The 17,656-nt window shown below is 51.9% G+C and overlaps 7 protein-coding genes across 7 annotated transcripts; 3 read left to right on the forward strand and 4 right to left on the reverse strand.

Moving 5' to 3' along the window:
• Positions 1-659: 659 nt before the first annotated feature.
• AYO21_04344 (hypothetical protein) lies at positions 660-1,517 on the forward strand (the record flags this gene model as incomplete). Its single annotated transcript, XM_022654317.1, has 2 exons — positions 660-693; positions 877-1,517. The coding sequence occupies 2 exons, from the start codon at positions 660-662 to the stop codon at positions 1,515-1,517; spliced, it is 675 nt and encodes a 224-aa protein (XP_022513354.1).
• An 819-nt stretch (positions 1,518-2,336) lies between these two features.
• AYO21_04345 (hypothetical protein) lies at positions 2,337-3,461 on the reverse strand (the record flags this gene model as incomplete). Its single annotated transcript, XM_022654318.1, has 1 exon — positions 2,337-3,461. The coding sequence occupies one exon, from the start codon at positions 3,459-3,461 to the stop codon at positions 2,337-2,339; it is 1,125 nt and encodes a 374-aa protein (XP_022513355.1).
• Positions 3,462-5,262: 1,801 nt separating this feature from the next.
• AYO21_04346 (hypothetical protein) lies at positions 5,263-5,921 on the reverse strand (the record flags this gene model as incomplete). Its single annotated transcript, XM_022654319.1, has 3 exons — positions 5,263-5,532; positions 5,597-5,681; positions 5,794-5,921. 3 exons carry the CDS (start codon positions 5,919-5,921, stop codon positions 5,263-5,265), a joined length of 483 nt encoding a protein of 160 aa, XP_022513356.1.
• Positions 5,922-7,201: 1,280 nt separating this feature from the next.
• AYO21_04347 (hypothetical protein) lies at positions 7,202-10,402 on the reverse strand (the record flags this gene model as incomplete). The annotated part of the gene is made up of 1 exon (XM_022654320.1): positions 7,202-10,402. One exon carries the CDS (start codon positions 10,400-10,402, stop codon positions 7,202-7,204), a length of 3,201 nt encoding a protein of 1,066 aa, XP_022513357.1.
• A 776-nt stretch (positions 10,403-11,178) lies between these two features.
• Positions 11,179-12,715, forward strand: AYO21_04348 (hypothetical protein; the record flags this gene model as incomplete). Its single annotated transcript, XM_022654321.1, has 4 exons — positions 11,179-11,407; positions 11,460-11,734; positions 11,785-11,900; positions 11,962-12,715. 4 exons carry the CDS (start codon positions 11,179-11,181, stop codon positions 12,713-12,715), a joined length of 1,374 nt encoding a protein of 457 aa, XP_022513358.1.
• Positions 12,716-12,772: 57 nt separating this feature from the next.
• Positions 12,773-13,843, reverse strand: AYO21_04349 (hypothetical protein; the record flags this gene model as incomplete). The annotated part of the gene is made up of 4 exons (XM_022654322.1): positions 12,773-12,957; positions 13,063-13,120; positions 13,215-13,462; positions 13,549-13,843. The coding sequence occupies 4 exons, from the start codon at positions 13,841-13,843 to the stop codon at positions 12,773-12,775; spliced, it is 786 nt and encodes a 261-aa protein (XP_022513359.1).
• A 1,982-nt stretch (positions 13,844-15,825) lies between these two features.
• AYO21_04350 (hypothetical protein) lies at positions 15,826-17,394 on the forward strand (the record flags this gene model as incomplete). The annotated part of the gene is made up of 3 exons (XM_022654323.1): positions 15,826-16,296; positions 16,376-17,121; positions 17,286-17,394. 3 exons carry the CDS (start codon positions 15,826-15,828, stop codon positions 17,392-17,394), a joined length of 1,326 nt encoding a protein of 441 aa, XP_022513360.1.
• Between the last annotated feature and the right edge of the window lie 262 nt (positions 17,395-17,656).

Raw genomic sequence — 17,656 nt, forward strand, 5'->3', positions numbered from 1 at the left:
GCAGATCCCAGAGGCAAATTGACTTCCTCCGTGCATCCCAAGCTAAAACAAGCCACTGTCAGTACTGACGTGCAACGGATGTCGCTGCTGGTGAACCGAAATGGAAGCCTCCGGCTGAGGGTTTGCGGTCATGGGCATCTAGTTTGGCGCATGCAGGTGTTGGCTAGGAGATTGCCTCCTTGAAACAAGACACAACCAGCTCACCTCCCGCCTGCTCCGGGTACGGGCTGCTGTAGCTCCTCTAAAAATGGGCTTGAGGGGGCGAGGCTGGGGGAGGTCAGAGTCACCAAGAAGGGGGCCTCACTAGGCTCTCTCGCTTAACCATCCCAGCAGCCCAGCAGCGCAGGCAGCCCGCAACAAACCAAGTCAAACCAAGCTCTTCACCCGCAGCCAAAGCCAAACCACTGGCTCTGCCATGGGCGCTGATGGGCCGTGTCGCAGGCAATAATGCGTCCTGCTGTCCCCCCCTCGAGCTGACCCAGACACCTCCTCTTTCGTTGAACTTGTTTATTCTCCTCTCACTCCTCCATCCCCTGTGTTCATCTCTAAACACCTGGTATTCTGGTCGCAAAGCTTTGGCGATCAATTTACCCTCGTTTCTTTGTATTCTAGCACGTTCCCCATTGAGTTGCTCCAACCGTCATTTCGCTGACGTCACCATGCCCGGCGAAGAGCCTGAGAAAGGAGACAAAGGTGCGAATAACCTGAACCATGGTCCATCAGCCCAGAGCCCGAGCAACTGCGCATGGGCAAGGCCAGAGTCGCTTACGGCGCGCGACCTACTGGGCTTCTGCGCAATTTGAAAACCCCCAAAAATGATCTGCTTGCACTCTGCCTCTGATGGCCACACAAGGCGCTGACCCTATCTCGTCGCAGTCACATGGAACTGGGGCGGAGGCCAGCCTGGAGGTACCGTGGCTGAGAAGAAGACCGAAGGCGAAGTTGCCATCACCTCCAAGCGCGGCAACAAGGTCAAGAAGAACGCCGAGCCAAACAATCCTGCCGTTCGCGTCGAGCGGTCTGGCCAAGACGTGGTCAAGAAAGCCTCCGAGCTCAACGTCGAGGAGAAAGCCAATGGCGACGCTGGCGCCGCCGATGCCGACGACGAAAAGGAGGACTCTAAAGAAGATGGCGAGACTAAGAACGGCGAAAAGAGGAAGCACGATGACGTAGACAAGGAGGAGAAGGGGGAAGAAGACAACAAGCAAGACAAGGCGGAACCCCTCGAAGAAAACGCTGAGGGCAAGACAGTCAAAGCCAAGGAGCCCGCTGCTAAGAAGCAAAAGAAGGAGCCCGCGAAGAATAAGAAGGGAGCCGCGGCCCTGAAGAAGACCGATGAGGAGGAGGAGGAACCAGAGAAGAAAAAGGAAGAGCCAGAGCCCGCAGAAGATACTAAGAAGAAGGCCGGCCGGCCCAAGAAGGCTGAGGGTGCGCCATCCAAGCAGAAGAAACAGCCGACTCCTCGCGCCGCAGACGGGATCGGGTCTCGTACCAGGAGCCAGCAGAAGAAGTCTTGAAAGGTCAGAGAGCATACCTCTAGCCTGGATGTTTGCACAAGCCAGCCAGTGAGCGAGCATAACAAGACCGGTGAAAGTCTATGAATGGATGGATCTGAAGGGACAACAGGCGGGTAGGACGGATACGCTGCTAGCAGGAGGGGACTTGACTTGGATGGTATAGTGATCCGGTACGAGCGAGGATTAATGAGAGATGTCTTTACTGCTTGTGGGTGCCTATATATATACATCTAGTGTATAGGGGGGTTTGGTTGCGAACAAGCAGGGATGAGCTGATGCTGATGAAGTGGACGGGACGGCCAGGGAGGTTGGAGGTAGGAGGTTAGTTGTTTATTGTATATCACATACCGAGTGAGTGAGTGAATGAGTGAGTGAGGACTTTTGTCCACTCAAGTCAATCAGTCAATCAGTCAGTCGGTGTCCACCCTTTTTTTGGATCGGAACAAGCTTGCTTGGATGGACAACTTAGTAACGAGAGAGAAGCATTGTTTTTGGTCGTAATATACCTTATTTTCCCTACCTACGCTTGGACATTTCCCCCCCTCTCTCTGTATGTAGTTGTTGTGTACAGGCCTCAAAAAAGAAAAGTGTCCGCAAAGGACAGCAGCAGGTAGGAAGGTAGGGGAGGCAAGTAAGTAGATAGGTATGTATCTTACAGTTCTAACCTAAATGCTCTTCTCTTCTCTATCTAGAGCCCTGTGTATCCACATCCATGTCCATATCCATATCTATATCTATATCTATACAAAATGTAATATAAATCCATTCTAGAAATCTATCTCATTTCAAGAACCCAAAAAATTAAGGGGGCAAGGGGATTCACCTGCCGCCGGTGACGGCACAGGTACATTTCTCCGGGTCGCCGCCGAGGCGCTCAATCTTGGCCATGCGCTCCTTGTGGTAGTGGTCCTCGTCCTTGCCGGCGTAGAGGACGTCCTTGCGCCAGACGGCGCGGACGTGGTGGCACAGGACGAAAAAGTACAGGAAGACCATGAGGACGGTCATGACGGAGCCGACCCACGTGATGGCGTCGCTGCGCAGGGTCTTACCGATGTTGATGGTGGCGAGAGTGAAGCCGACGTTGGGGAAGACAAAGGCCCACCAGTTCAGATGGAAGCGGAACGTGCGGTAGACGGCCAGGCAGCTGACCACGCTGATGGCCCAGAACCACAGCGACAGGCTCCAGACGAAGACGGCCGTCATCAGCGCCAGGATCCGCACCACCTGCGCCGTGATGTCGTCCGGCCCAAAGTAGTCGTACCCGCGCGGCCAGTGGTCCGCGAGTCCGATGATGGCCAGCGCCGTGAAGCTCGGCGGACCGACGGCGATGAACATGCCCGGCCGCGACTCCGGCGAGGGGAATCCGTAGTTGATCATCCGTCGGACATAGCTGGCGTACATGCCCATGGAGATGAGCATGCCGAGGCCTTGCGCCGTCAGCCCCGCGAAGAGCATCGGCATGGCGGCCGCACGAGGCTGAAATTCGATGCCCGAAGCGGCGATGGTGCCGCTAAGCATAAAGGGAAACATCGGTAGATCCCAAGCGGGGGTCATATCTTGGATCTTTAGTCGAGGGTTGGTGAAGAGCATGCAATACAGTCCGACGGCGGCAATGAATGTGCAGGCGAAATACAGCCAGAAAAGAACGCGGAAAGTCACCACCAGCCAAAGTCCGGTGTGCTCGATGCCGTACAGAGCCATGCCGGCGATGATGCTAGCAAGCGAGAGGAAGGACGTGCCAAAGAAGAGAGACTCGGTCGGGTGAACCAGGCTCGCTTTGAGAGTTCCGGGCCATCGTATAAACCGGTATGTGATGGCCGAGGCGATCAGCGTGAAGATAAACAGGTCGCAGATGTAGACGACTTTGCCAATGGTCTCGAGGCCCGTGAAGGTGTGTGGTTGATTCTTCGGGGACAGCAGTATCGCCAAACCGCCTGTGGCCATTGGGAAAGTGAACCATGCCTGGCAGATGAAGCTCGTCAGTTATCTAGTGCCCTATTGTTGTTTGTGATATTCATGGTGACCAAGCCCTACCCAGGTCAGATGCCTCAGACGGTGGGAGCTGCTCTCGACAAAGGGCGGCGGCTCCTTCATCGTTTCTGATTGTTCGGATGAATCCATCATAGTGTCGACAATAGTAGTTGAAGGGCGCTGTCGTCAACAAGGTCGTGGGTGTCCATCTCGATAAGTAGCAGACTGCGCTGCGGCGTGTCAAGGTCTCATGTGAAGAGAGGAGCCCTACAAAATAGCTCGGGTCGCAAGATGTTTCAGTCAAAGTCCTTGGGACAAGGTCTGATGGGTCGACAGCACAATAAGGAGGAGTTAGGATGACACATGGATGGATGCTGTGTTATCTTGTGGTTGAGCTAAGATTTTCGGAACGTGGCACCCGCTGGAGACTCTGGTTGTTAGACAAACGCGTGATGATATGACGGATTTCGGGTGGCATGATGGTATATTGTCAAGCTGCGCCATGTACAGGTATTTACCGCTGTAGCATTTTTCCTGGGTAAACAGGGGAAGTGTCAACATTGCCATGAGGAGCCCACATGGATGAACGAAAAGATTCATGCGAATTTAGCGTTGAGAATACTATGGTACCAGCAAATCCCCCCAATGGACCAGTGACACTCGCTTAGGTTGGCAAAATGACTTGTACGAGTTCGTTTCCTCTCAATACAAGCGCCATGACGGTCATTGTTGGTCAATCCTTCAGGCGACTCGGCGAAACCCTGCTATTTATCCTTGTCTGATCGATACCACAGCCTTGCATCGAGCCACAGCCCGGGAGAAATCGGTTGAGTGCGTGTCTCCTGAAGCCACCCAAGTGGCTTGCGCACTGCCAGTTGTGTGCTGGTCTCGTCACTGAAACAAGCCACGGTATTTCGCACAACGCCATTCATCGCCAGACCAGCGCCTCCAAAAGGAAACTCATACGGCCTTGTACCTTCGTAACAGATGTCCCTGCGAAATCATCACAGTCCCTAGCTCCCGGCCCGACGTCCGAACATCCGCTTCCATCTCGATACTTTCTGAACCTGGGTTCTCTGCTTCCAAGAGTCTAACGATCCGTCGTCCCCGTCGTCGTTCAACAACGTGTCTCTGCTCGGCCGGTGCATATCCTTCTGTCGATTTCCTCTTCTCTTCCTCAATACGTTGTATTCATGTCGTTGCGGTCGAGACTCCCCACGTGCGGGTTTGTGGTGGCTGAATGCAGAATTCCAGGTCATGATAATCAAAAATAATACTGTGCACGCTCTGATAAGGGTCTTTTTGTGATTGGTGGAGTATATCTTTGTTTACTCAGGTCAAGGTCCAAGTGTACATGTTTTCAATGGGTGTTCTCATCCGCAAAGAGCTGAACAACCCTCTGGGCATCGTCCATTGTGTCCTTGTCTATATACCAACATAAGGACTGCTTCAATGCAAGCTCAGCTGCGGGATGACGGCAGAGACGCCAGTGAAAACACATGATTACTGTTTGGCGGCCTGAATACCATGTCAGATATTGTACTCAATGACGACTACAGCGACAAGGCCAGGTTTCTTGATTGGTAAAGACACCCTGTATCACTCTGGACTTGTGCATATCTGGCTGGTTCCGATCCATCTGCCGATCCAACTCGGCGCTTTCACTCCAGGTGCTGACCTCGTCTCCAGACCACAACACGCGTCACTTCCGCAACCTCCGTGTCAGCACCACAAATCCCTCTGGTGGCTCTCTCGTCCTGTTCTAGAATCAGAATCAGGACGACGTGACTGTCGTGCCAATACTCTGCGCCGCATGCACCGCCACATCAATATCCTGATCCACGGTACCTCCACTCACGCCGACGGCGCCAATAAAGTACCCCTCAGGGTCAAATATTGGTTGACCTCCCCCGAAGACAACCGTACCGCCGTTGGTTTCCTGGATGCCCCAGAGATCGCCACCTGGCTCGCTGCGGTTCTGCAAGGCGTTGTTGGGGATGCCGTTGTACAGCACCACGGTTTTGGCCTTTTTCTGGGAAATGTCCTGGTTGGCAGTTCCATTAGCAATGGCCCTTATCACATGTGGTAGGTGTGTGTGCATGACTTACGATGCTTCCCAGGTAGGAATTATCCATATGGACAAAAGCCACAAGCCATGACGACGGATCGAGCACTGCAATGTTCTGCGGTACGCTTTGTGCCAATGTCTCAGTCAACGAAAATCAAAAAGGTGATACGCGACTGTTCGTGCAACCCGACAAGTCGCTCTTTCGGATGGGGATGAACGAGCGCCAACAACACTTACCCTATAGCCTCTGCGCGCTGAATACCTGCATTGATAACCTGCAAGGCTTGGGTATGGTTAATATAGTGGCGCTGCGAAGGCGTCGAACCCCAGCCGTTTGTGGCGGTGCGGTTGACTTGTTGGGACATGGCGGCCGGTACGATCGAGGTGAGGAAAGTGAGAACAACAGACGAGATCTTCATAGCGGCTTTTTGTTGTATTATCCTTCTTTTTCTCCCCCTTTAGGTCCCCCTTCCCCGCGTTCCGTAACGAGATGCTGGAGATATTATTACTCCCGGTAGTTTTCCTTGGACGACCGATTGGGCCACGACAGGGGGGGTTCCCAACGAGGGAAAGAGGAGAAATGCTGACCGGGTCCGTAGCGGAGGAGGAAGAGGAGGAGGAGAACAGCAGGTCGTGAAGGTACACTACGTTCTGTACGGAGGGCGTGAGAGGGGATGAATGTTCTGCTACTCGTAGATCGTCTGCCTGCTTGCCTGCCTAACAACCTAGCCAGGTACCTCCAGCGCATTTAGAGTATATATATGTAGATATAGAGCTATCATCACGGTCATCGAATCGAGGGGTCCGTAACTTAGACATGACATTTATGCTTTTCCCAAACTCCTCCTTTCCCTCGTTCCCCCCCCTCCCTCTCTTTGACAATGTATACGTAGACATCATGATCTATTTTCGCATCGAGGTTTTTCTTTCAACAGAAACACCCACTTTTAACACATCCGCAAGGCCGGAGAAAAGCCTAGATTCGCACGCGGCACGTGCGAAGAGAGGGCAATAAGGAATTCTCGCAAAAAAAGAGGGGAAATTGCCATGGCGTCGTGCGTGGCATCGGTGGCATCACTAGCTACTGGCTGCTAGCTGATGTTGTCCTTTTGTCCTTTGTCCCGCATGCATGCATGCATGCCATGTCATTTTGTCTTGTGGACCTTGGACTTTTTGCGGGGGGAGAGCGGTAGGGATATTGAGAGAGGGGTGAGGAGGGAGGGAGGAGATTGCGGATCCGACTATTGACGTACTTTACTTCCTTTGAAGCTGGCTGGTGAGGCCTCCTTCCCCTAGACCTTTTTCCCGCATTGTGTACATAACCCTCTCCCCCTTCAATGTGCTTGATGTAATCTGAACTCATCTATACATTTCTGCTGAGGAGTTCTGCTCATACAGTATGTACAGAAGTACCCCTATCTCGCCAGCCTTGTCGATGCCAAGAGTCAAGCATCTCTTTCAGTTCCATGCTGATTCCAGCATTTGATGAGTGCTACGGTGTCGTGGTCAGTGGAGGAAGAGTGTTACTGGGTCGATCTACTTTTGAAAGTATTAAAGATGATAACACATGTGCGTAATATTGTACAATGGGAGATCGTAGACTCTTAGATTACACTTCACGAACCTCCACTCCATATTCTTAACCCTAAGCATGTTGAACGGAGGTCGCGAACTTCCGCACCTTGAAGTTCGGCAATGGCGCCGGCTCAGGCTGTGTGCCTTTATCTTGAGTCTCGCCCTTCTCCATTTCGTCCACCGCAGGTTTTGTCACATTGTTGGATGCCTCTCTCAAGGCTGGTGCCTGAGCCGGTCGTTGAGACCCAGGACGTCTAGATACAAAGGCTCCCTTGGTAAAGTGCTTGCCAACACCGAGTTTGTATTTCTCACGTGTTGTTCTGTGTGCTGCTCGGCGATGCTTCGTAGCAATTTTCAATTTCCTCGGCACGACTTCGGAAAGCCGGAATTCAGTTTCGATATCCTCACGCGCCAGGTTAAACGCTCCGTAGAACTGCTCCGCCCATCTGAGGACTGCATCGAGGTCCGTATGACCTCTTTTGCGCTCTTTTCTGGCTTGTATCTCAGACAAAGCTCCTCTGACAAGGATTTGCAAGGTGCGCATGTTGGGCACGACAATTGGATTTAGCTGCGTTGGATCCACGCCCGTATCCGACATCTCGATAGGAATGTCGGTGTCTCCGCTCCCTGTGCCTGACTCGCTGGAATATTGGTTGCTCTCCCAACCTGACTCATTGCGTGGTAATGCGGCATTGATGTTGAGCGAGGCGGGAGAAACAACAGCAACTTGAATTCCTGCATGGTGTGTGGCATTGGAGATCGAGAGCGGCTCGACCGTTCTCATCATTGAGCTAGAATTGTCTTCGACATGTTCGCCGACGTGGATCAAATCGTTCGGCGCATCACTCAGGCTCTCATCGAAGTATTCATCATAATCGTTGTTTCTGGCGTGGTCCTCATATGTAAAGTCTTGGCCATCGACCACAAGGGATGAAGTCGCATAGTCCCTGGGATCTTTGCAGAATAAGTGCCACATATTGCGCCCTTCCAGTACACCTTTGGTCTCGACGATTGCACCAAACACAACGTTGAACGTATCTGTGAGAAGGTTTGGTTCGTTGCTAACAGGAAATCTTGATTTGAACCGAGTGGCAGTGTCTGTAAGTTCGCTGTCTGTCACATTTTCCAAAAGGCGTAAGAGGTATCCTACTTGTTGTCGAAAGGTTTTCTTTTGGTCGATCCTGAAGCTTGCTGGCGGGGAGTCGTAAGTGCCGTCGAGTATATTACAAAGCAGCATGAGAGCCTGGGAAAGATCGGACTCAGCATCTTCTTGTTGCATGGCCACCGGATCGACCTCCAAGTTTAAAATCTTAGCTGCGAGACTGGCGACAATCTTGGGGCTATAGCCACCACCTTCAGCACGTCGTAGATCTCGAAGGTTGAGAACGGCATTTGTCCAGTCGCATGCATTGATATGATACACCACCAAAGCTCTCAAGACGCTCACGGTCAATTTTCTGTCCGATCGTCTGCTGATATTGTAGACATGTCTGACCAGAAGAGGGTCGTTCTTGGCCGATGCATAGCGGATTATAGCGGCCATAACAGACGGTTTTCCCCAGGTGGAAGCAGGCAAGAGAGCCCCGTCAACGTCTTCTGAGAAGAGGAGCCAGTCTCCCAAGCCAAACAGCTTCGCATTCGTCACCAGATCAAGGAATGGAGGTAATTTGTGGGTAGGAAGCTGCCCATAGGTGTTGAGGAATTCGCTGCGACCTTTGCCATGTCTGGAAGTAAAGAAGCCATCGCCTGGACTTAGTGAAAGTGACAAAAATTCTCCAATGGCCTCAAGCTTGTTGCCGTCAACCATCTTCTGGATTTCTGTGAAGGTGTCGACAGCCTTTCGGACGAGATTCGCTTCGACGCAGGCCTGCAGAGCTTGGTGGAGGATCCCGGCATGCAGCTCGGAGCGGTCCAGAATGGACTCGAAGTCAAGCGCAGGGCTCTGCCGATGGTTCTGGTCCACATTATGCAGGTCTCGAAGCACTGAGATAGTAGACGCCAACTTTCGGAGAGAATCGACTTTGTGTATGTCATATAAATTTTCCGTCTGAAGAAGACGAACAGCCACATAGTCGAAATACGCAGGCGCAAGACCATGCGGACCCGCAAAAGATATCAGGTCTTTGATATCGTCTTGGATTTTCATGACAGACGCTTTGGCGTTTGTAAGAGACCCATCGAGGGTGTTTATCAGGCAGTCAGCGACGGCCAGAACAACTTCAGTGCTGATGAACTTTCGGGGAGTGTCGCCTTCAAGTTGTTCCCCGTAATAGCCTCCCGCTTCACGCTGCAGTTTTCCTCTATGGAACTGTTGGTCCCAGTCTGTTGAAGGCACTTGATTATCAGGCCAGTGAATGGCTTGCCAAGGAGCCCTTGTATCTGTCTGCAATGACTGGATGATTCGAGCTCCCGTCGCCGCCAATCCTGCCTCAACGCAGCACCAGAGGATGAACTCCAGCCACACCTCTGGTCCAAGCTCTCGCTTCCTTGACCGCAAGGGGCCAGGTGGTGGCTCTCGAAAGATATTCCACTGACTGCTTTCCGATTTACCAGCACGTGCCGTAACCTCGACCCGATGGGAAAGCCAGACAGCATCTGACAGCGTCGACAGAATTCTCGAGTGCAGTAGATGAAGGATGGGCGATTGTTGCATTGTCGTCGTGCCCTGTGGGAGGCTGTAAGTGTAGATAGTCGCTGGAACGAGCCCCAGCTTGTGGATGAGCGCCAAAATCTGATGCACAGTGTCCATGATCTGTTTTCCTTCGTCTGAGGGTCGCTTGGTAGAAGCCAACACAAGGTCGGCAAGAAGAGACCAGGTGAACTCCATCGTAATCTCCTGGCTCTTCTCTGAGAAAGAGCACTCAAGGGACTGCTGAGAAGTACCCAGCGGTCGTCGGCTAACGTGCAACGTACGCTCTAGCTCAATGGGAGCACCATCCAGCTTTTTAAACGAGCCGGCCGGCCAGTCTATGTTGGATGGCAATTCATCTTTGAAAGGCTCATTAGCTGCTAGGGCTACGTCCTTCAGCAAGATTTCGACGAGATGGACAACGGCTTTATGTCGGCGTTGACGGAGAACCATGAAGCCCAGAACGTCCACATCGCTCTGATCCCGAGCCATAATAAGAGTTCGAAGCACATCCTCAACATTCACTTCTGGTGGGATGATTGTTGGAGATGCAAGATCATCTGGCCAACTCAAGTGCGGCGGAAGGAATCTCTCCATCTCGGCCACCCAGTCCTCGGGACTTCTTTGCGATGACATCGCCATATCGATGTTGTTTTTCCGCACATCCTTGCTCTTCTTTGCCCTGTTGACCTGAGCTGTAGTGGATAGAGGTCGGAATGGGTGGCGCAAGGCATCTTGACGTCGGATTCGGAGGGGGGAGGAGTATGACAGTGCCTTTCGCGTCGTAGGTTTCGGAGTGACGAACTTTGGACTCGATCCAGCTTTGAAGAACGACAGACGCGGAGTAATTGGATGGCTACACAACCGACTTCTGGATGGAAGCTGCTCAAACCATCTGAGCATGACCCGAAGAACGGAGTGAATGGGAAGACATGTGAGGAAGCGCTAACACTGGGTGCAGCGAAAGAAAAGAGCCATATATGAGCCACGTGAAATACAGTCGGATGGCATGGAGGGAGAATATTCAATGATGCCGACACTTTTTTTCAGTCGCGCGACAAAGGACTTGGATAACTTGACAGGTCAAGTTTCCGATTGGTTGGTGTCTCTGCGAGTGGAAATAATCTCGTCTGACAAGAAATTCATGAACAACGCCCAATAATATTCCCTCTAATTATGCACTGTAGGGTGCGCTGACGCGGACACCTTTCAGTCAGACAGAACTCGCTGCCTCAAGGCTCCCGCAACTTCTCGCCTCTGAACATGTCAGTTTCATTCCATATTTATGGACCAATCCAGCTGAGATGGGGCTGAAAAAGAAGTGCAGCGAGAAGTCAGCAGACTTCACATTTATCAACATATCCAATCCTGATGACTCTAGACGAAGAAGCACCCAAAAGGTCGTTCGGCACCATGTCATGGCTCGCGTTGGAGAATCGCGGAAAAAGCCTCCAAGATCCATTACTTTCGCCGTGAGGCTTCCTCCAGCTGAGGTCGGCAATGGTGCCAGTGAGGACGACGCGGAGATATGTTCTCACGGGGCACATCAAGACCAGCACTGCTACGAGAATGTAGCTTATTCTCTTCATCCCTATGCTTTATTCCCCGTGGAAACAGACGGTAGAGCCCGCCAATTGATCCACTTCAGTACGCCTCTCCCCCGATCTATCTGGGCTAGTTCTCTTGTTTATTGGATTAGTGCATAGCGAGGGTGATTACCTCTATCGACCATTCCGAAATGAGTGGTTCGCAATGGCTGTTATCGACCGTACCGCATTCTACCTCTCCTTGGCGAACGCAGCGCTGTTCTTCCATCAAATGACTGAACGCAAAGGTTGTGAGTACGGTGACTTTGAAGAGTCCTCAAAGTATCTCAGCCTGTGTCTCAATGGGGTGGCTCAAAGACTTGAAAGGGAATCTCATCAGATCAGTGACGGAGTCATAACTACAGTCTTGGGATTTCTCTGTCACGATGTCGGTTCCCTGGACTTCGAATCCAGCTCTGGTGCTAATTGTTTCGATAGTCTAATGTCGGCAGATGGGACCGATACGGTGTCCATATGCAGGGTCTCAATAATATTATCCAAGTTCGTGGCGGCTTTCAGACTCTGAACAGTACCATTGTCATGTTCACCTGTTGGTATGGGCAAACCGCTAGAGCAAAAAGACGACTGAAGTGCGTTATGACTGACCCCCTACAGGTTTGATATTCTTGGTGCCTCTGTTTTTGACCGCAAGCCGCTCTTCCCGGTTGCCTTTGGGCTGTCCTCTGCGAGCGCCCAAGACAACGTATTGTCTCCATCGGTGACGGATCTCCTCATGCGGATTCGTAACTCCTCCGAGGGACTTTTCGACATGACGACCGCACTTGAGAACACTGCACATCTGATAATGTTTGTGAATAATAATGGAGGAAATCCTCTGTTTTGGAAGGACGGCGCCACAGCAGCAAGCCGAATCACACCTGTTCTCCATTTCCTTCTATCATTACGACGGTTCACTGATCCGACTTCACCTGGCCATACCCTGCGGAAGTCAGTGCTTCAGGAGATGGTCAGACTCGCCTTGCTCATCGTGGTGGCCAGCGTGAAACAGGCCTTTGCACTCATAGCTGATGAGCTCGCCGGACTACTACAGCGATTCTCAACTTTCGTTCCCATGGCATCTCGTATCGATACTTACTTTCCGGAACTCAGCCTTTGGGCTATCATCATGGTCGCTACATTGCAGCCAGACCAACCCGATCTACTGCATGCGAGGGCTACACTCAATGTGATGAGAGCCATGGGAGTCAAAAGTGGCAAGGCCGCCGTTGAAAGTGCGCGAAGTTTCATCTGGATTGATAAATTGATGGAGATGAGTGTCGCAAAAGTCATTTTCGAGATTGATAATGCTTTGTGTTGCTCCGAAGCAGACCAGGAAGACTACCCAAGATCTCAGCACACTTGCTGGTGAACTCCACCGACCTCGCTCAATTTTCGAATTTGCTCAAACTTGTCCAAGCGTCAAGTCCTATCCACCCGTGATTCCACCACTCGCTGAGATGAACTGGCCTGTAATCCATCGACTCTTTTCCGAGGCAAGAAGCAGCACCGCATCGGCGATATCGTCAACGGTCCCCATTCTCTCTTCGGCCCTTGTCATGGGTATGAGAGAGTTGTGCACTGCGTCGGCCACCGGGCCTTTAGGCAGACCATCTGTGTTGTCCCGAAAAGTTAGTGTCTGACGAGAACGACCCGGGCACGAACTCCAACCAAGCCGGATCCGGAAGAATGAACAATTTGTTGCCAGAAGCTACTTACCTGTTGGAACAGGTCCGGGAGCTACTGTGTTGATTGTGATTCCATATCCACGTCCGAGCTGAAATGAAACACGTTAACCGTTGTCCAAGATGTTTGCGAAGAGAGCAATATTGGGAAAGCCATCAATTACAGTCGACGATGGTCATACATACCTCCATGGCCATAGCATAAGACAGCGCATCCCCCGCTGCTTTGGATGCACTATACAACGGAATCGGCGACACGCCCAGCTTCGAAGCAATGGAGCCAATGTTGATGATGCGGCCCCCTCGAGGCATGACGGGAACCACTGCTTGTGTCATATACAGCGAGGCGAAGGTGTTGATTGCAAACGTCTTTTCCACTTCCTCTTTTGTCGCTTCCAGGACTTTGACGAGAGGGCCTCCACCTGCATTGTTCACTGCGAGCCATAATGCGTTCCCCTGTCAGCCCTCGAAGAGATGTGCAGAAAGGAATGAGAAGAGGGAAGCCTAAAGTGCCACGCACCCAGGATATCGACTTTGTCTGACTGGAAAGCCATGAGCGATGCCTCGACGAGTTTTTTGGCACCCTCTTGGGTCGATACGTCCGCCTGCACAACCGTGGCCCTGCCTCCAGCATTTTTAATATTCTGAGCCACCTCAGCAGCGCGGGGCGCAGATGTGTCGGAGACGTAGTTGATAACTACCGAGGCACCGTTGCGCGCCAGGGTGGAAGCAATGCCTGCACCGATACCATTTTCTTTGCCTGATCCGGTAATGATGGCGACTTTGCCATTCAAAGAGAGCGTGTCTGGCGACATGACGACGAGATATAATTTAAGAGGCCGGTGATGACTCTGGATAGGGAAGGGCGAAGATTGCTTTTGTCTAGAGAAGAGTGATCTGAGGAGAAGGCTTGGGAAGAAGATGGTAACTGTTGTAGGCCACAGCCCATTATATAGACAACGTTTCCTGGACTCGGCCCACTGTGTTCCACCGAAAGCCACTACTTCGTCCGAAGCCAAAGGACCGTGTCTCAAGTCTATGCCCCGTTGAATCCAGCATGAAGGCTGCCATCGGTGAGATATGGCCTCTCTTGTTGTCACTTCCTGACCACAGAGGGCCATTGTGGGGACTCGTTTCTGAGGCTGATCGGCCTAGACTGGAAACGGAATGAAGAAATCCCTGCCCTGCATGAGGAGATCCCCATCTTCTTCTACATTCCTATTGGTGGGTTTGCAATGGGAATCTTTCCAACCCTTGAAAGAGTCATGAAACAGGTCAGTGAGGGAAGAAACTTGTCGTCCGCTTCATCGGCGGAGGACCTGAGTGACTCCCAATCTCGCCCTGGAAGATGACCGGTCGTATTCGACGTCGAATCCGTGTATGGGGTTAAATTCGGATATGATAAAACAAGTATTCCTTGCCGGCAAAGAAAAGGCCCGGATACATTGGGTCAAAGGGTTGGCCCATGTTCTACGCTACACAAGTGAATATCGGGCACTGTCATACTTTGAGCGAGGCCGGATCTTTCGGCTCGCAGTATTTCAGACTCGAAGAGCGGTTCTTTCGTGAATTGTTCTCCAGTCGATATGTTCGCCTCACAATACTCGCCCGTAGTACGGTCGAGCAGGTAACTCTTTACTGGAAGGAGTAGCCAAAGCTTGTCACTCTAGAACCTCCATCATCGCCATCTTTGTCTCAACGTCTTTACGCCGCCCGACGTGGTCATGATGCAGGCTTGGTGCATCATGGCGAATCGTTTCTTCATCGTGAAAGCTCCTGGATGACGACAACGCCGGAATGATTGAAGAGTAGGGACTTGAAGCCTTCGCATGCCCATTCGGAGGGTTTTAGACACACTCTCACCTGTCAAAGCTACAGAGGCACAGACCAGACAATCGAGCGCACGAGGGTTGCTCGCACTGGAAACATCTTGTATGCGATGGACATGGGCTCCCGATATAAACCAGCACGATATCTATTTTATAGGGGAAACCCGGACGCAGGACACCCTGGCTGTAGTTGTGTAGCTTTATATACGTCACGACATGGTGTTGATTGATATCTCGCTCTTGCAAGGACACTCTCTAGGGGCCAGAATCACGAGATCCGGATGATCATGCATCTCGCATCGCTGTCAGCTGCGTTGGAGCTCGATTCGAGGTCCTCGTCCCTGAATTTAAGGATCGCGAACCCCTCTTTGTGACAGGAACTCTGCATGGAATGGTAAAGAACAAGTATGTACAGTAGTAGTATAGGCGGTCCCCAGTCAGCATCTTTGAGTGGCTCAGTAAGCAACCCAGGCACCCAGGGTGGCAAAGGGAGCCATGGCAATGTTCGAATCAAGCAACAAGTGGCAGAGGAGTGAAGCGATTCTGGACGCCCATTTGATGAGCCGCTTAGGATCTTAAAGGAGGAATCAAGCCACATTCTTGGCCTGATGAGTCGTTGACTTGATGTGGTGGTGATGGTTGTGGTTGTTGTTTTGTCTCGCGAATGGGGAAGCTGAACAGCCTAAAACATTATTATTTGCGGCGTCGTCACAACCAACTTCAAGGTTTTTTTTGCATTTATTATTTAATTTCAACCCCCGCGACGCAGGAAGGGGCCAAACAGGGCCAATATTTCAAGTTCGTGTATCCATGCATCTTAATCCCCCTTGTCCTTGTCATCATTAATCGTCCCCGGCGGGTAATGGAAGGATACATCGGCGCGACAGCCACTCGAAGCCACCAATAACACCCGGACTTCCGACAAAACACCTACACCTACACCTGGCTACACCTCCAACTTCACCACAATGCCCCCTCGCAATAGGCATTTCCGCACGCGAGAGCCATTCCGGCATGACAATAGACTGACACTGCAACGCGCCGAGGGTCCCTTTGGTTTCCTTAATCCTACCCGGGCACATTTCGACCATTCCGGAGCTCTCTCCAAGAAGACGACCGAGGACGTTGAGACTTCGCAGGAAAACGTGCATGATGAAGTCGAACATGAAACCCACCAGGGCCGTGCCCGTTCCGACGTCCCCGCAAAGAACATCAGGTTTCTATGGCGATCGCGAGACAACCGAAAAGGTCGGCACCCTTTGCTCGTGCAAAGACCCAAGCCTGGAGAAGAGGCATATTTTGTCACCCCGAGACGAACGTCGGATCCAAGAGAGGTCCTCAAAAACATTGTCAAAACTTTTACGTACTATCCAGTCTGGGATATCTCGTGGCTCGTCGCTTTCATCTTCACCTGGGGGAGTGTCGTCTGGGTTATGAATGTACGCTTTGCCTCTAAAGATGTCCAAGGGGTTCGAGCCGCGCACTGAACCAACTAACCGCTTTGTGCTGGCCATCTAGGGATTCTTCGTCTGGCTTCCGGTTGTGGCCCCCTCGACTGAATTTGACGGCGAAATTTACTACGGGGGAGGTGTCACAGCATTCATCGGGGCCATCCTCTTCTTCGAAGTGGGCTCTGTCCTTTTGATATTTGAGGCAATCAATGCCAACAACACTGGCTGTTTCGGCTGGGCGGTTGAGCAGCTGTTGGACGACGACGGGCAGCAGAAACACGGGGCAGCAAGACTCCGAGTCGTGGCCAATCGTCACCGCTGTCTTCATCATCACCAAAATCGGCACAATATGGTCGGGAAGCCGTCGAAACTGGCCGTCGGCGACGCGCAGTCACCTGACAAGGGCGGCAAAAAGGCCTGGCAGTGGTTCCCGTCGTGGCACGATCTGCGGACGCATTACTTTCACGAGCTGGGTTTCCTTGCCGGCTCTGCCCAACTCTTTGGCGCGACCGTCTTTGGCATCTCTGGCATTACCGCCCTGCCCGGCATCATCAATCACTTGACGCCCCAGTGGCGGCTCAATGCGGCATACTGGATTCCACAGGTGATTGGCGGCAGTGGCTTCATCGTCAGCAGCACCTTGTACATGCTCGAGACGCAGCAGAAATGGTACAAACCGGCGCCGCACCTGCTGGGGTGGCACATTGCTTTTTGGAACCTTGTGGGGGCGTTTGGCTTCACGCTTTGTGGATGTTTGGGTATGGCGTATAAAAACTCTGGGGCGCAGTACGAGGCTGGGTTGGCCACCTTTTGGTACGTTCTTTCTGCCCCCTCTCTCCTGGTGCCCACGACCAAGCGAGACGATCTTTCCTATATTCTCCTGCGATGAGAAATCAAGTCACAAGTGCATGCATTGATCCTTTTGCTCTTTTCGAGAATTCTGTATTGCTGACTCTTGAGCCTCGAATGGTCAACAGGGGCTCCTGGGCTTTCTTGATCGGCAGCTACCTCCAGCTGTACGAAAGTCTCAACAAGAACCCCGTGGAAGAGGTATCGACCGAGCAAGACTTTGCGAGGAGGCAATAATGCCCTGACTCTTCCGGTGGGATCTTGGGTTCCGGAGGAAAATATACTGTGTCTTGTTTCTTTTTGCTTCTTTTGACTCACATATGCGGTGTGAAAGTTGCCATAATCCTACGGTGCCATCTCTATCCTACTAATTCGGGAGGGGAAAATAAAAATCGGGGTTATATTCGGGACATGTACTCGGTAATTTTCCCAAAGCAAAAATCAAAAGGGGGTTTCTTCTCAGTTCTCATTGGGCATAGTAAGTTTTTGGTCCTCGACT

This window comes from Fonsecaea monophora (assembly GCF_001642475.1).
Source record: "Fonsecaea monophora strain CBS 269.37 chromosome Unknown Scaff24, whole genome shotgun sequence".
Classification (NCBI taxonomy): Eukaryota; Fungi; Ascomycota; class Eurotiomycetes; order Chaetothyriales; family Herpotrichiellaceae; genus Fonsecaea; species Fonsecaea monophora.